A 17,963-nucleotide genomic window follows, 5' to 3' on the forward strand; every position below is an offset into this window, starting at 1 on the left:
CTGTCTGCAGGACAGACGGACGGTTTGGACACGGTTTGGTCTTTCAGAAGATTTTTATCTTTTTGTAGTAGCAGTACAAAAACCTCGGGTGATAACGGCCTTATCTTACCTGCCTTTGTAATTTGATCCTAGTACTCAAATGATGAGGTTTTTAAAGGTGTCAGTGTCGGTTTTGGGGATCCAAGGCATCCCAAAGCCAGAGCTGTTAGTTTTGGTGTGACCTGCCATCCCCCTTTTCTGTGCTTGCCTGTCCTGCCTGGCCGCCCTGGTCCCGTGGGCTGCTTTCCTGCCTGCAGTGCGCTGCTTGCAGGCTGCAGAGCAAATCCTGTGTGGATAAACCCCCGCTGAACCGGCAGCTTAAACCATATCTGGTTCTGGGCTTTGCTTTGAGAGGTGCTTTGTGAAATCAAAGCCGTTCGCTTGTCGTTGGATTTCATGGATCCCCTTGGGCATGTTGACATCAGCGTGAGCGTAGCTGGGGAGCTGCTGTCTTTGGAGATATCTGCCATTGCCTTTTTCTTATGAGCCATTGGGTCTATAGGGAACAGTGTAAAATGCTGTGCTGGCTTGTGAACCTCTGGCCCAGCACAGTGACTTTTGCCGTTAGCACTAATAGAGCAGTGAAACACATGCAAGCGTTAGCTCAGTCTCAGTGGGCGCTGACTCTGGACATGGTATCTGGCTACTTTTTGAGTATCCGTGGGCGCGGTAACACAAGGGAGCTCCCCGCTGAGCTGCCCGCCCCGCGGCCTCGGCTTCCCAGCAGCTGCTTCACTCATTCCCCGGATTCCTCCTCCCTTTGCTGGCTGGAAGTCAGAAGCCCGCTGTATTTCTGTAGGCCGTTATTCCACCTCTTAGACGTTCTTGCCCAATGTACAGAATTACCATGGTAGAATATTTGATAATCCATTTGATTTCCTGTGGAGTAAGCATGTCCGGAGTTTTGCCTTCATCCTTGCTGTCTACAGTCAAAACGAGAGGAGACCATTTTTGCTGTGCAGCCTGCTTGCTGTCTCCTTTAGATGAAGATCTGTGCATCGGCACCTCAGGGTTGTACTGAACAAAACGTGTTTTCGTGATGAGCTGTGACCGAGAGCTCCGATGCTGAGCGAGGAGACGTGCGCGGGTCAGACAGCGCTCGCGGTGTCGCTCTTAGGATGGGCTCAGGCCCTGGGTGAGCTCAGCTTTAGCGTCTGCTTGTTCCCCTGGCCGGACAGGACAGGACGGGGCGGCGGGACCTGCTGCAGGCCCGGCTGGGCACTCGGCTTCTCCACTGCAGATACACAAATACAATACAAATACACGCCAGTGCCTTATTTTCTAGTGGCAGAGACTGTCGTGGCAGCATCATCACGTCTGACACGCAGGCTTTTCAGTGCCTGCGTTGTGTGGATCCGCCAGGCAGCTCTGTCCGTCTGTCCCCCCGGGGCTGTGCAGCCTTCCCTGAAGGGCTCTGCTCATGTCCGGGGCAGGACGAGCTGTTTGGTGGCCGCGGCTGGGCCGGCGCGGCAGGACGCGTTGTTTGGTGGCCGCGGCTGGGCCGGCGCGGCAGGACGTGTTGTTGGGTGGCCGCGGCTGGGCCGGCGCGGCAGGACGAGCTGTTGGGTGGCCGCGGCTGGGCCGGCGCGGCAGGGCGAGCTGTTGGGTGGCCGCGGCTGGGCCGGCGCGGCAGGGCGAGCTGTTGGGTGGCCACGGCTGGGCCGGCGCGGCAGGGCGAGCTGTTGGGTGGCCGCGGCTGGGCCGGCGCGGCAGGGCGAGCTGTTGGGTGGCCGCGGCTGGGCTGGTGCTGCAGGGCGGCAGCAGGAGGTGCGGAGGGAGTTGATCCTCCAGCCGTGGTCCTTCCCCGCCGGGCGGCAGGCAGCGCCCTTGGCACGCTTGGTTTGCAGTGCTGGTTTACTCAAACAGAGCTTTTCCCAGCTTCTGAGAACAAGGTGTGTGCTGACGTTTGGCAGTAGTGTCCCGCGGTGGGAGGCCGAGTGCCCCCTGTTTGCAGATCACCGCTGAGCTGTGTCTGGGGCGGGTGGAACTGCTCCCGGCTCTGGCAGCCCCAGTTATCCCCAGCGGAACCTGCTCCTGCCTCCGCTCTGTGTACACCAGGACGTTTAAAAGCTGCTGCATCCAAAACGGCTTTTCATGAGCTGGTGGCTGCGTTTCTGGTGAGCGTTCGTTTCTGTCACCCGGAGCCAGGCTCCCCACGGGGGCTCACAGTGCGGGACTGAGGGGCAACGGACACACACCGCGAGCTGGGAAATTCTGATTAGGTGTGAGAGGAAACTTCTTTTCACTATAACGGTGCTAGAGCATGAGAGCAGGACTCATGGAGACGGTCAGAGCTGGACCGAGGTACCTGCTGCAGCCGCTCCTGCGCTGGTGGGAGGTTGGGCTGGTGGCCTCGGCAGGTTCCTGCCCGTGGCAATGGCTCTGGTTGGGGGCCCAGCCCCAGGGCCCTTAGCAAAGTGGCCTTGGCTGCGGTGCCAGCCTCCAACAGGCTTCTTTGTGGCCATGGAGCTCGGCTGAAAGGGCTGCTGCTCAGTGTGCAGCTGGGGCACGAGCGTCCAGCTGCTCACACGCTTCATACAGAACACTTTTGGCTTTCCCAGCTCCCAGGGTATGAAGTTGCAGATGCTGAGCTGTTTGGGACGGTGCTGAGCTGTTTGGGACGGTGCTGAGCTGTTTGAGACGGTGCTGAGCAGGCTGCAGCCATCAGCTGGCTGTCAGATAACACCACATTCTCCAATCCGCAGCTGCTTTAAAGGTGCCCTCCAGGTGAGCTGGAGTAGCTTGTGCGCGTGGCTCTTGGGTTTGATGCTGGTGGTGCTGAGCATGGACGGGGGTGCACGGGGCAGGGGCGTCTGTGCTGCTCGTATCTCTCTAGTTTATTTTTGTTCATTCTGCTGGGAGATGGGAGCGAAGTGTCCGTGAAGGTACTGGTGACCCGCCGGGGCTGTCCCGCGCAGGGCTCGTCGCCGCAGCGGGGGCTCTGGGCTCTTTGCTGCTGCCCCGCTCAAAGGGGACGGCTGGAAGCGGCCTCGGCGCCAGCCTGGCCGCCGTGTGCCTCTTCGTTCCAGACTCACCTGCAGCTTCGCTCCGTTAGTTACCGAAAGCCTTGAGGAGAGGGGCTGGCAGCAGGACATGCTGCTGCGGTCCTTGTGGTTTGTTCCCTTTAGTCAGCTGGAAGTTGGGTTTGGCTTTTTCTGGAGCAAACAGAGACTTACCAACTTACATTAGTGACTAAGACCAGCAGGATGGGGTGTTCTCTGTGACACCTTCGTGATGTCTTGATGTCGAACTGGGATTTGTGTGTGAAGTCTCTGCGGTCAAGTGCAGATTAGAGCTATTTTTGGCCAAATGGCTGTCAAGGGTTGGTCATAGTGACAGTTACACATTAATATTTGACGAGGCCGGGGGTATTTTGGGTGAGTTGTCTCTTTTGGCCACTCGTGAGTCTCCGGTTCCGGATTTTCTGCACTGGGCAGGGGCTCCTGTGGGGACTTTGCATCAAGTGAGGAAAAGCTGGAGGTGCAGCCTGTGGCCCTGGAGCATCACCAGCCCCAGGGCCCTTGTCCTGTGCTTCTGTGTCCCCAGCCTGTGTCTGCAGGCGCTGCTCACCCTGCACGGGCGGCCTGGTTTCATCGGGGCGCGGGACCGTTTGGGTAGGAGGGCCCTTCCCAGCCCCCCAGCCCCCTGCTATGGCAGGGACATCTGCACCAGCTCAGGCTGCTCAGAGCCCGTCCAGCCTGGCCTGGGATGTCTCCAGGGATGGTTCAGCCACCACCTCTCTGGCCAACCTGGGCCAGGCTCTCACCACCCTCAGCACAAACAATTTCTGCATCATGTCCAGCCTGAATCTCTTTTAGTTTAAAACCATCACCCCTTGTCCTGTCACAACAGGCCCTGCTCAAAAGTCTGTCCCCGTCTTTCTTATCAGCCCCTTTTAAGCACTGAAAGGCTGCACAAAGGTCCCCCCGGAGCTTCTCTCCTCCAGCTGAACCCCCCAGCTCTCTCACCTGTCCCAGCAGAGCTGCTCCAGCCTCGGGTCATTGCTGGGGCTGCTCTGGCCCCTCTCCAGCAGCTCCATGTGTGTCTGTGCTGAGGACCCAGAGCTGGACCAGCACTGCAGGGGGTCTCACAGAGCGGGGCAGAAGGGCAGGATCCCCCAAACCTGCTGCTCCCGGGGCTGGGGACGCAGCCCAGGACACGGGTGGGTTCTGGGCTGCCAGCGCTCATGGCCAGGCCATGGCCGATCGGTCACCCAGCACCCCAAGTCCTTCTCCTGGGGTTGCTCCCCATCCTTCATCCAGCCTGGACCGACACCGGGGCTGCCCCGACCCAGGGGCAGGACCCTGACTTGGCCTTGTTGAACCTCATGATGTTCTCGTGGCCCCGCTGCTCCAGCTTGCCCAGGTCCCTCTGGATGGATCCGTCCCTCAGTGTCCCCTGTCCCACTCACGTGGTGTCACTCCAGCCCTGCTGAGCTGTGCTCCCCATGGGTCCCAGCATGCAGAGCCCATCCTGCAGGGTCCCTGGCTCTGGCTGTGCCCTCCATGGGTCCCAGCACGCAGAGCCCATCCTGCAGGGTCCCCGACTCTGGCTGTGCCCCTCATCGGTCCCAGCACGCAGAGCCCATCCTGCAGGGTCCCCGACTCTGGCTGTGCCCCTCATCGGTCCCAGCACGCAGAGCCCATCCTGCAGGGTCCCCGGCTCTGGCTGTGCCCCCCATCGGTCCCAGCACACAGAGCCCATCCTGCAGGGTCCCTGGCTCTGGCTGTGCCCCCCGTGGGTCCCAGCACGCAGAGCCCATCCTGCAGGGTCCCCGGCTCTGGCTGTGCTCCCCATGGGTCCCAGCACGCAGAGCCCATCCTGCAGGGTCCCCGGCTCTGGCTGTGCTCCCCATGGGTCCCAGCACGCAGAGCCCATCCTGCAGGGTCCCTGGCTGTGCAGCCCCTCACAGCCTGTGTTGCTCTTCTCCCCATTACCATTCATTCAGCTGGAAGTGGACACACCAAGGGTGTCTGTGCCGCTTGGTGTCTGTGCAGAAGCATGGGGACAAGTCGGTGGGTGCCATAAATAACACATGTAAGGGGAAATGTTGGTTTAAAAAATAATAGTTCAAAGAGAGTGGTTATAGAGGAAGATCATGTTGTTACCATTAGCAGGGAGCACTAAATGCATTTATTTAATGTAGGACAAACTCTGACTAGGTGACTCTTTCCACGTCCCTTATAGAAAGGTTCAACTCCATGACTAGTAGAACATTCCACTTCTCTGATCCTGTCCCAGACTGTGCTCGTAGCTGGTTTTGCTGTCTCCTCAAAATAAAACTGCACATCATTTTTGTCATGTGTGGGAGTATATTAGCTGTTGCAAGGGGAAATGGGGCTGTAAGAGACGCTCTGGTGGTGAACTGCACGAGTCTGACAGGCTGACGTGCTTCTAGAAAACACCAGAACCAAGGTCTCAAAATACACCTGCATTCAGGATTTATCCTCACTATGAACGGGCTTGTGGTTCCGTAGCAGAAATATTAAGGGGGGGATCCTAAATACTTTGAAATTTCAACCGTGTGCCCCGAAAGCCTTAGGGGCAGGTGCTTCTATCCGGATTCCTCCTTTAAAATGAGCAGGCACTGGTTTCTGCGCAGTCCCTGGGCGCGAGCAGCGCCGGTCGCTGCGGGTGCTCAGGGAACACAGTGGGGCTGTAACCAGTCCCTGGGTGCGAGCAGCGCCGGTCGCTGCGGGTGCTCAGGGAACACAGTGGGACTGTAACCAGTCCCTGGGTGCGAGCAGCGCCGGTCGCTGCGGGTGCTCAGGGAACACAGTGGGGCTGTAACCAGTCCCTGGGTGCGAGCAGCGCCGGTCGCTGCGGGTGCTCAGGGAACACAGTGGGGCTGTAACCAGTCCCTGGGGTGCGAGCAGCGCCGGTCGCTGCGGGTGCTCAGGGAACACAGTGGGGCTGTAACCAGTCCCTGGGTGCGAGCAGCGCCGGTCGCTGCGGGTGCTCAGGGAACACAGTGGGGCTGTAACCAGTCCCTGGGTGCGAGCAGCGCCGGTCGCTGCGGGTGCTCAGGGGAACACAGTGGGACTGTAACCAGTCCCTGGGTGCGAGCAGCGCCGGTCGCTGCGGGTGCTCAGGGAACACAGTGGGGCTGTAACCAGTCCCTGGGGTGCGAGCAGCGCCGGTCGCTGCGGGTGCTCAGGGAACACAGTGGGGCTGTAACCAGTCCCTGGGTGCGAGCAGCGCCGGTCGCTGCGGGTGCTCAGGGAACACAGTGGGGCTGTAACCAGTCCCTGGGGTGCGAGCAGCGCCGGTCGCTGCGGGTGCTCAGGGAACACAGTGGGGCTGTAACCAGTCCCTGGGTGCGAGCAGCGCCGGTCGCTGCGGGTGCTCAGGGGAACACAGTGGGCCTGTAACCAGTCCCTGGGGTGCGAGCAGCGCCGGTCGCTGCGGGTGCTCAGGGGAACACAGTGGGGCTGTAACCAGTCCCTGGGGTGCGAGCAGCGCCGGTCGCTGCGGGTGCTCAGGGAACACAGTGGGGCTGTAACCAGTCCCTGGGGTGCGAGCAGCGCCGGTCGCTGCGGGTGCTCAGGGAACACAGTGGGGCTGTAACCAGTCCCTGGGGTGCGAGCAGCGCCGGTCGCTGCGGGTGCTCAGGGAACACAGTGGGGCTGTAACCAGTCCCTGGGGCGTGAGCAGCGCCGGTCGCTGCGGGTGCTCAGGGGAACACAGTGGGGCTGTAACCAGTCCCTGGGGTGCGAGCAGCGCCGGTCGCTGCGGGTGCTCAGGGGAACACAGTGGGGCTGTAACCAGTCCCTGGGGTGCGAGCAGCGCCGGTCGCTGCGGGTGCTCAGGGAACACAGTGGGGCTGTAACCCTGGGGGGCCGGTTCCACCGGGACACCTAGCCGGGCCGGGCAGGTGAGCTCTCGGAGGGGTTTGGGCTTGTCCAGCGCTCGGACTCCGCTCGTGTTCCACAGGCCGCTTCACTTGGCATCATAGACTGGTCATTTAAATGAGAAAAAAGTCCAATTTTGGCGTGTTATCGCCTCTCCAGGCTGATCCGATCCCCTTTGCCCCGTGTCTGCGGCTCCGTCCGCGCTCCCCTTGTTCCCACCTTGCACTCTGTGTGCTGGTGGGTTAGAGTTGGGTTTGTAGCACAAACACGTCACCTGCCCCCGGTCCCACTCCTGTGGAAATACAGAAGCGAGGCCGGTGCTGTGTCACTTGGCGTTGTTAATTACCCGCGGAGGTGGCGGTCAGAGGTTCATTAGCTGGCGAAGGCTGGAAACGTGCCCCCGGGGCTGGCGGCTGCTTTGGAAACAGCCTGGCAGAGTCCCATCCTCCTGCCCATACCTGTATGACGGGACCTGGTCGTGGTGTTAGTGCGGGTCTGCCCCAAACTCTAAACCGCGGTTCTGGTGGCTGGGGGGGGGCTCTGTTAATGCTCAGCCAATTGTTGTGCTCAAGTTTTTAAAGGGGTGTTTCTCTCCTTTTTTTGGGTTGCACTCCAACTCCAGAAGGTAAGAACCACTGCTGATTGTTGTAAAGCTGCTCCTCTCCGCTAACCCAAGCTGCAAAGCCTTCCTTACAACACACCTGCTTGTGTGGCGCAGCCGTAGCCCCTGGTGCTGGTGGTTTCCCTGGTGCTGGCGCTTCTGCTCCCTGCCCGTCCCTGCATGCGTTTGCATTGGCGCTGCGATGCAAACCCCAGTGTGCACGTGTGTGACGTCTGGGGCTCGGGGACGGCGGCACCCGGTGTCCCCGACACCCTGTGTCCCCGGCACCCCGCCGCCACCTCGGCTCGCTTTGCATGCCCTGTTCTTGTGCGGCTTGTGCCTCGGGGCTTTTGGCACAGCGGGTTGGGCTTTACAGCGTTTAACGTGTGAAAACAGCTGCTTTTCTGAACCTGAATGTGTTTAACAAGCTCGGAGTTGATTCTGCTCACGTGAATGTTTAACGAGCTCGGAGTTGACTCCGCGGTGTCTGCTCACAGTTCCTCTGCTCCGATACTTCTGTAGATCTGAAATTATTCATTTTCAAAACCATCGTATTTTAACATACTAATAAACAGCTGTTTGTGTTAATGTCTGATTCAAATGGCAGGTGGGGAAGAAGGGGATGCTCAAAAAACCCCAGATGGGGCAAACCCCTCACTCCTAAACCCAGTTCAGTTCACTGGGGCATTTTTACTCCGTTACCCCGCGGTGCGGTGCCGACCTGAAATGAAGATGCTCGCTGTTGGATGCACTTTATATTAAGCTTCTGTTTAGAGCAGAAGCCACAGGGTTTGAAATGCCGTGATTTAAGGATGGCTTAAATTTGACATTCTCAGGAGGAAAGTTGGGTATGTACACATGTGTCTGAAACGTCGAGCAGCTCAGAGCAGGGCGAGAGCTCAGCACGTGGATCTCCCCTTGTGCCATGGACGGGCCTCGCAGCTCCCCCGACGCCCAGCGTTCGCTATCCCACTGACAGGAACGGGAGCCGGGGTTAGACCGGCGGGAGACACGGTAGTTTTACCCCACTGGTGATGTGCTGTCGCAATACGACGTTATTGTGCTGGTTTAGCCCCCGTTCCGTGCGTGGAGTGCCCGCTCTGCACACACAGGGACCGTCCCGTGCCGCGGGTGGAGCGCCCGCTCTGCACACACAGGGACCGTCCCGTGCCGCGGGTGCAGTGCCCGCTCTGCACACACAGGGACCGTCCCGTGCCGCGGGTGGAGTGCCCGCTCTGCACACACAGGGACCGTCCCGTGCCGCGGGTGGAGTGCCCGCTCTGCACACACAGGGACCGTCCCGTGCCGCGGGTGCAGTGCCCGCTCTGCACACACAGGGACCGTCCCGTGCCGCGGGTGGAGTGCCCGCTCTGCACACACAGGGACCGTCCCGTGCCGCGGGTGCAGTGCCCGCTCTGCACACACAGGGACCGTCCCGTGCCGCGGGTGCAGTGCCCGCTCTGCACACACAGGGACCGTCCCGTGCCGTGGGTGGAGCGCCCGCTCTGCACACACAGGGACCGTCCCGTGCCGCGGGTGCAGTGCCCGCTCTGCACACACAGGGACCGTCCCGTGCCGCGGGTGCAGTGCCCGCTCTGCACACACAGGGACCGTCCCGTGCCGCGGGTGCAGTGCCCGCTCTGCACACACAGGGACCGTCCCGTGCCGCGGGTGCAGCGCCCGCTCTGCACACACAGGGACCGTCCCGTGCTGTGGGTGGAGCGCCCACTCTGCACACACAGGGACCGTCCCGTGCCCCAGGGGGGAGTGCCCGCTCTGCACACACAGGGACCGTCCCGTGCCCCAGGGGGGAGTGCCCGCTCTGCACACACAGGGACCGTCCCGTGCCGCGGGTGCAGTGCCCGCTCTGCACACACAGGGACCGTCCCGTGCCGCGGGTGCAGTGCCCGCTCTGCACACACAGGGACCGTCCCGTGCCGCGGGTGCAGTGCCCGCTCTGCACACACAGGGACCGTCCCGTGCCGCGGGTGGAGTGCCCGCTCTGCACACACAGGGACCGTCCCGTGCCGCGGGTGGAGCGCCCGCTCTGCACACACAGGGACCGTCACTTGCTGTGCATCACTTTGAGATACACTTTCTGATCTATTAATGGAAGCGCAGATATGGAAAATGTTGATTTTCAGGACAGAGTCAATATTTTGAAGGTGCCAAACCCCCTCACTTAGTCAGCAGTGTAAAAAACACAGTTTATGTAGCCGCTGCGGGTTTATAAGTGTAAGGTCCGTGAGTTCCGGTGGATCTGTGAACTTGCTCGTTGTGAGCCGGGCGGCCGGTGCGGAGGAGCCGCGGCTGATGCGGCGGTGCTGGCCGCAGGGTTTGCACGGCGGGCGCTGGTGCTCGCTGGTACGTACGGGGGCGTTGGTGCTGTCACACACCCGCACGTGACGCGTTCCTGCTGCTGGAAACCCCCGGCAGCGCCCAAACCGCCTCTTCCCCTTTGGATCAAGGTCACCTGAGCGGCTGTGCTGCTCCCTGGCTTTCCTCCGCTGGCATGTGCTGTGAGGATGATGCATGAGATATGATTTAAGACTTCAAACAGCCAACAAATGGGTGTTTCCCAGTTCTTCTGAAGACGGTTCCAGGCCTGGGCACGGGGGCCAGGGTTGTGACCCCCCACGGCACCGCGGGGCTGATTTACGCCGGGTTCGCTGCCCATTTTTGGCAGACTCACCGAAAGGCTGCGCTGCTCTCAGAGTGAGAACTCAGGAGGTTCAGAGTGCGCTCGTAACACCACAGAAACCAAATTAACCCTGATCAATGTCGTTATAGTTACCTTTGCATCCTCGAAACCCTTGCAAATATATGTATTTTACTTTAACAGAAGCTCATGTCAGTGACCAGAGCCTGTTTATGTCAGCTGAGCTTATCGGTCCAGTTGGCTTTGTTCTGGTAGGAGCCATCTCCGGTATTGCTGGGGTGCGGAGCGCTCTGATGTCCGTGCTGTGCTGTCCGCTTGGCAGTGGCTGGCACGGGGGGACTGACAGACGTGGGCAGCGCGTTTGTCACCACAGTGATCACAGCAGGTTTGCTGTTCTGCTGGAGCTGTCGCTAACATACTGTTCCCTTGTGCAGTAAGAAGTTCAGGTGATGCGTTGCTGTGAAAACGCAGCTAAAGATCCTTTCTGCTCACAGCGCAGGCGCAGCTCGTGTGCGGCTCAGGGCGGCGTGTGCAGGGGAACCGCAGCACCGTGCCGGCCCGTGGCCGCGTCCAAAGGGACCGCTGGGAGCCTCAGTCAACACACCAGGACCTTCTGGAGCTGGAGATGCCTGAGTCACTTATATCAGGATTTACCCTCTTCTCGTGCTTTTGCCATCAGGAGCATGGTCTGCTGGAACAGGAGCGTGTTGTGACACGAACTGCTTTGCTTGCAGAGGGCTTGCCTCTCCCCCGGCTGGGTGAACTTGCAACACCTTGGCTGTGCACGTGGTTTATTTTCAGTGCAAAATGAGGTTCGGGATGAGAACAGCGCGGGTATTTAGGGGCAGAGCCTCTCCAGTGCCGCTGTGGGCTGTCAGGAGCGGCAGGAGCCGGGGCAGTTGGGTTTGCTTGTCCTGCAGCGAGGCGCAGAGCTGAGCTTCAGGCGGGAGCAGCTCAGGCCGGGCTTTGCGAGGCCGGAGCAGCGGTGACCCGGCAGCTCTCAGCTGCACCCCAGCGCACGGCAGCCTCGTGGAAAACGGCACTTTTCACACTATCTGTTAGTGTGTGTGATGTCAAACCACTTATCTGGGTTGAAAAACTTGCTGGAATTCTGCCTAATTAGCTGTAATAATACAGGATATGGCATAATGTTAATCAAACATCCTGACTCTTCCAGCAGCTCTTGGGGGAAGCCCGAGCAGTTCGGTAGACCCGGAGTGTGCTCTGTGCAGACGTAGCTCTTCATTCCCCTGGTTGATCCCAGAACTCGCAGCTGAGTGCCGTGGACCCGAGCTGGCGTAGTGCCCGCTGCGTTGTTAACAGGGCCCGTCCCGGAGCAGGGAAGAGCATCGCAGGCTGGGGAGCGGCAGGAGAAAATGTCATTTTGGTTCCTCGTTTCCAGAACTACCCGAAGCCCCAGCGCCCGCACCGCGTGTCGTACCCACGGGGCCCGGGCGTCGCGGCGTGTTCTGCTGCTCCTGTTCAAATCCAGCTGTGCTGGGGCTCCTGGGTGCGGAACACCCCAGGCTCCTCCGTGCCCTCAGGGCTGCCATCTGCACCAAATTGCCAGCATCTGGACGAATACTTTGACCTCGCATTGACTGCGAGCTTGAGATCCCTTTGCGGCCGCTCTGTAGCAGTCATTAATATTGGGTGAAAACAGAGCGGTCTGTGAGCACAAGGGATGTGGAAACTTAACACGATGGGAAGAGTAATTAATGGTCTTGGCTCATGTGGGGAGATTCCTAACGAACCAGTGAAATGCAAACAGCGCTCCGTGGGGACGGGTGGTGGATGGGGCTGGGGAAGGGCGGTGTTTGCTGGGGTTTCCTTGGGAGCAGCTGAAGTTCCTGAGTGCAGACGGAGGTTTCTTTGCCCATGGCCGTGCTGTCCGTCCGCACTGTGATGATCTGCTGGGGGGGTGGCGGTGGCACAGGAGCCTGCGGGGACGCTGCCCGCAGGAGCCGCGGTGGCACAGGAGCCTGCGGGGACGCTGCCCGCAGGAGCCGCGGTGGCACAGGAGCCTGCGGGGACGCTGCCCGCAGGAGCCGCGGTGGCACAGGAGCCTGCGGGGACGCTGCCCGCAGGAGCCGCGGTGGCACAGGAGCCTGCGGGGCCGCTGCCCGCAGGAGCCGCAGTGGGGTTTCTGCTGCACAAATGGAGCAGGTTTGTGCATCTGCACCTCGATCCCCTCGGCTTCGTGGCAGGAGGCACAGCCTGAGCTTGCCGAGAGCCCGGGGCGGCAGCTGAGCGTGAGCGCCATGCTGGGGAGCCTGCGGGGCAGAGCTTTGGAAATGGAGTAGGGGGCTTGAGCCCTACTGGATCTCCCAGGGAAGCGGCGGGTTCCCCAGCGCTGGAGATGCAGCTGGACAGGCCTGGGCCAGCGTGGCTAGACTGGGCTTTGCCAAGGAAGGCTGGACCTTGGGGTCCCCTCCAACCCGGTGTTCTGTGATTCTACAACTCAGGTCCAGTGCAGCTTCCCGTAACGGGACATGGAGGAGATCAGAGCTACAAACCAGTCGTGTTGTAGTCTGGCCGAGCTCCGCCTCATCTGGTCTGAGGAATGCGGCCTGTTTGAGACCCATTATTAACGGTGGTCTGTCAGTGGTCCTATTAACGATGGTCAGTTGGCAGTCCAATTAATGATGGTTTATCAGCGGTCCCGTTAACCATGGTCAGTTGGCAGTCCCATTAATGACGGTTTATCAATGGTCTCGTTAAGGATGGTCATTTGGCAGTCCCATTAACGATGGTCCATCCCATTAGCAATGGTCTATGAGCGGTCCCATTAGCGATGGTCAGCAGCATGGGATGTTTCTCTGAGCAGAGCAGGAGGGGTTTGGGTGGGATGGAAGGGGCTGGAGTGAATTAGTGGATAACGATGCATCTGGAGCGGCAGGAGCTCGTCTGTCCCTTCATCTGCTTCTGGCACTGCTGGTTCTGAGTGGCAGGAGCTGTCGGACACGCTGCTGACCATCTGTGCGGTCCTGGCCAGTGGAGATGGCCTGTTATTAAAAAGGGAAAGGAGGCAGCAATAAAATCAATGACTGGCTCCTAAGGCTAGTTTTGGGCACCTATTGCATTAAAATAACAAAAGGTGGGCTGCGTGCAAAACACAGGTAATTGGAAGAAGTATCAAGTGAATATTGGGGGACTCTGAGCGAAGGGGCAGCAAAGAAAGAGCAAGGGATGAAATCTTTCCATTCAGAGAACAAGCTTCAACTCCAACAATAAACATCACCCCAGCCTCACTGCACATGTGTTTGTTAGCAGACTGTTGGTGTGGGGCAGGGGCTGCGGTAATGCGGCAACAGCTCTTCTCAAAGGAAAGCGCCCCGGCGCCCGGCGGGGCTGCGGCGGGTGCTGCGGCTGTGCCCCCGGCCCGGCCTGCGCGGGCAGCTCAGCCTGGGCTGGGACGCCCTGTGGGTGGGTTTGTCGGTTTGGGTCTGTGTGTGGGATGCAGACCAGGGTCAGTGGAGCTGAGCCTGCCTGGGCAGCTCAGTGTGCTCTGGGATGCCCTTTAGTGGAACCCCAGAACCCCAGAGTGTCAGGGTTGAAGGGCCCTGGAAAGCTCATCCAGTGCAATCCCCCCATGGAGCAGGAACACCCAGATGAGGTTACACAGGAAGGTGTCCAGGCGGGTTGGAATGTCTGCACAGAAGGAGACTCCACAACCCCCCTGGGCAGCCTGGGCCAGGCTCTGACACCCTCACCCCAACAAGTTGCTTCTCTTCTTTCAATGGAACCTCCCGTGTTCCAGTTTGCACCCATTGCCCCTTGTCCTGTCCCTGGTTGTCACCAGCAGAGCCTGGCTCCATCCTCCTGACACTCACGATATGGGCAGGTTTGTTGTCCGTTTGGGTCTGTGCGGCATGCAGACGGGGCTCAGCAGAGCCCAGCCTCCGTGGGCAGCTTGGGATGCTCTGGGTTACCTTTGGACAGGTGTGTTGTTGGTTTGGGTCTGTGCGGCATGCAGATGGGGCTCAGCAGAGCCCAGCCTGCATGGGCAGCTCGGGGTGCTCTGGGTTACCTTTGGACGGGTGTGTTGTTGGTTTGGGTCTGTGTGGGATGCAGACCAGGCTCAGCAGAGCCCAGCCTGTGTGGGCAACTCGGGGTGCTCTGGGTTACCTTTGGACGGGTGTGTTGTTGGTTTGGGTCTGTGTGGGATGCAGACCAGGCTCAGCAGAGCCCAGCCTGTGTGGGCAGCTGGGGATGCTCTGGGTTACCTTTGGACGGGTGTGTTGTTGGTTTGGGTCTGTGTGGGATGCAGACCAGGCTCAGCAGAGCCCAGCCTGCGTGGGCAACTCGGGGTGCTCTGGGTTACCTTTGGACGGGTGTGTTGTTGGTTTGGGTCTGTATGGGATGCAGACCAGGCTCAGCAGAACTGGCCGGTGCTGGGCTGGCTCAGGAACCGCAGCAGCCGCCCTGTCCCGCTCTGCAGCTGCCTCGGGCCCTGCTCCAGAGCCCCAGCACCGCGGGAAGGCAGAAAGGTGTCCTATGGCATGAAAACCATGTGTCAAATACCCACACCGAACCTTTATAAAAAACAAGTTGGGTGGGACTTGTCAACTGATTTTTAGCTTCTAAAATCTGCGCAATGAGCTTTCTGAAAGGCTGGAGGAGTGAGATGTTTGTGCCAGATGTTTGTGCGGGAACAGCCCACAGAGGAAGGCATGTGACGGTGGGTGGGCGAACAGGGTGCCAGTTTTAAATGCAGGTGCTCCCTGAGCTCAAGTCTGTGGCAACACTGTCCTGAGTGGGGGTGCTGGGTGCTGCTCAGCGTGCTGTCTGTGATCTGGAAAGGAACAGGAACTGAGCGCCGTCCAGGGGCAGCGACAGGAGCGTGACCCTGAACGGTGGTGGGACAGGAGAGCTGCATGTCCTGCCAGCTACAGCTGCGCCTGGACAGATGGCACCTGTGTACGGGTCTGGGGTAGTGCCCACTCCAGAAATCCTGAAATCCCAGTGCCCGCTGCAGAAATCCTGAAATCCCAGTGTCCCCTGCAGAAATCCTGAAACCCCAGTGCCCGCTGCAGAAATCCCATCCAGGAGCACCAAGGCACCGAGGGGCGGCTGTGCCTGCGGTGGGGCCTTGGGAAAGGATCTGAGAGTGTGCAGGGAATCACAGAAACACACAGTCCCAGCCTGGCTGGGCTGGGCTCTCTGCAGATCCCCAGCCCACCTGTTCATGCAGGGTCACAGAGCAGATCACACAGGGTCACAGAGCAGATCCCGCAGGGTCACAGAGCAGATCACACAGGGTCACAGAGCAGATCCCACAGGGTCACAGAGCAGATCATGCCGGGTCACCAGATCAGATCCCGCGGGGTCACAGAGCAGATCCCGCAGGTGGGTCCAGCGGGTTTGAATGTCTCAGAGCAGGAGACTCCACACCCGCTCTGGGCAGCCTGGGCCAGGCTCTGGCAGCTCCCAGCAAACAAGTTTCTGCTCATGTTCACATGGAGCCTCCTGTGTTTCAGTCTGTGCCCGTCGCCTCTCACCCTGGCGCTGGGCACCATGAACAGAGTCTGGTCCATTCTGACACCCACCCTGAGCTATTGATCCATTGATCACATCCCTCTCAGCTTCTCTTCTCCACTCAGCAGCCCCAGCTCTCTCAGTCTCCTCAGCACAAAGATGCTCCAGACCCCTCAGCATCTCCGTGTCCCTCCCTGGACTCTGCAGTGACTCTGGTCCCTGACCCGGGTTCCCGGCTGCCCTTGGTGCAGGCTCAGAGCTCTGCTGCTGCTGTCAGTGCCACAGCAAACCTGAGTGCAGACAAACAGCTGTATCTCCTGCTTGGGGATTTCACTTAATCACAAAGATTTTAGTCACTTCGATGGTTCTGGTTCCAGCCCGGGGGTGCTGGGAGGCAGAAGCCTCTTGCTTATTTTCTGTGCGAGAGCTGTGCTGAATGTGGAGATGCTCTACGAGCGAGGACGCTCGCGTGGCAGAGGGCGAGATGAGCCTGACCCGCGGTGGGGACAAAAGCCCGTTGTCGTTCCGTGTCCCCCCGCGGTTGTTGCTGTCGGCAGCGGGATGGGGTCAGACAGCGGACAAAGAAACCCCAGGACAGCGCGGGGAGCACGGCCCCCTGCCCGGCTCCCCTGGCTGGACCGGGGATCCCGCTCTTCTCAGGGAACACGGTGTGATTGGCCTCCCCGCTTTACCCCGCAGCGTCATTGCAGTGTGCTGTGGGCTCTAAAACATCCCGCAGCTTTCAGTATCTCTGCATCGTTAGCTTGTGACATCTGCTCTGGGGTTCGGGTGAGCAGCACTGAGCGTCTGGAGCTTTCACGGTGCGGGACCGTTTTGATGTTCTGCACAAACGCTTTGGAGAGTCCGAACCGGGGGTTTCTGTGTTTGCTGTCTCTCCTCTCTGGGGCGGGAGTGCGGGCGCATTGCGCTGCTTTCGCTGTCGGGGCAGCTTCGGCTGGTGTTCTGCCTGAGAATCCAAGTTGGACGTGGGACGTTGTGGCTGCGTGGGGCAGTTCGTGTGTGTGCCGGGCTGCGTGTGTGCCGGGCTGTGTGTGTGCCGGGCTGTGTGTGTGCCGGGCCGTGTGTGTGCCGGGCTGTGTGTGTGCCGGGCCGTGTGTGTGCCGGGCTGTGTGTGTGTGTGTGTGCCGGGCTGTGTGTGTGCTGGGCTGTGTGTGTGCCGGACTGTGTGTGTGCCGGGCTGTGTGTGCCGGGCTGTGTGTGTGCCGGGCTGTGTGTGTGCCGGGCTGTGTGTGTGTGTGTGTGCCGGGCTGTGTGTGTGTGTGTGTGCCGGGCTGTGTGTGCCGGGCTGTGTGTGTGCCGGGCTGTGTGTGTGTGTGTGTGCCGGGCTGTGTGTGCCGGGCTGTGTGTGTGGCGGGCTGTGTGTGCCGGGCTGTGTGTGTGCCGGGCTGTGTGTGCCGGGCTGTGTGTGTGCCGGGCTGTGTGTGTGCCGGGCTGTGTGTGCCGGGCTGTGTGTGTGGCGGGCTGTGTGTGGCGGGCTGTGTGTGGCGGCTGGTGCAGCCGGCCCCGGGCACTGACGCTGTGTCTGTTTCAGCGGGACGTCTCCGCTGGCGTGCCTCAACGCCATGCTGCACACCAACTCCCGTGGCGAGGAGGGCATCTTCTACAAGGTCCCGGGCCGCATGGGCGTCTACACGCTGAAGGTGAGTGTCGCAGAACCATGGAATCGTTTCTGTCATAGGATCCTGACCAGCCCTGTCCCTGCCCCATGTCCTGAGAACCTCGTGTCCGTCTGTCCAGCCCTCCAGGGCTGGTGACTCCAGCACTGCCCTGGGCAGCCTGTTCCAATGCCCCACAGCCCTTTGGGAAGAAATTGTTCCCACATCCAACCTCAACCTCCCCTGGTGCAACTTGAGGCCATTTCCTCTGCTCCCATCACTTGCTACCTGGGAGAAGAGACCAACCTGTCCCGTCTCGGCTGGGAATTGTGTTGGAACACCCAACTGACTTTTCTCCATGTGAAGACGTGCTGATTGGGCTCATCCTGAAGAGGGGACTGTCCCCCTATAGCAGGAGCTGTAGCGTGAACTTGCCCTCCTGACGCAGCCGCCGCGTCTCTGTGCTTGGCAGCGGCCCCCGTGTGCCGAAATGCACTTCACGGTGGGGCAGTTTGCTGATATTAATTACTATCCTAGAAATAAAAGAGTAGTTAAAATTGTAATAAGATTCTAGCCCTAAAAGGCAAACCTCATCTTCACTGATTCAACCTGTATCTAGAAATGAAATATTACCTTATCCTCAGTCTGTTAATAGTAGGCAGGGAGCATTTGTAGGGGAAACGTGTGGATTCCTCGGTTTGCCTGCTTAGCTTCTCTAA

General features: G+C 59.9%; 1 protein-coding gene across 3 annotated transcripts in view; it reads left to right on the forward strand.

Moving 5' to 3' along the window:
- ASXL2 (ASXL transcriptional regulator 2) overlaps window positions 1-17,963 on the forward strand; it is a 100,547-nt gene that overhangs the window by 24,117 nt on the left and 58,467 nt on the right. For 2 of the 3 annotated variants that reach the window (XR_013922035.1, XM_080343076.1), the window contains exon 3: window positions 17,181-17,289. Coding sequence is in view for 1 of the 3 variants with exons in the window: in XM_080343076.1 (XP_080199202.1) it covers window positions 17,181-17,289 (109 nt within the window). In the remaining 2 variants the exon portion in view is untranslated. Of the gene's footprint in view, window positions 1-17,180; window positions 17,290-17,963 lie in introns of those variants that run through there. The other variant, XM_080343078.1, reaches the window with a different exon arrangement.

This window comes from Nesoenas mayeri (assembly GCF_963082525.1).
Source record: "Nesoenas mayeri genome assembly, chromosome: 3".
In the NCBI taxonomy this organism is placed as follows: domain Eukaryota; kingdom Metazoa; phylum Chordata; class Aves; order Columbiformes; family Columbidae; genus Nesoenas; species Nesoenas mayeri.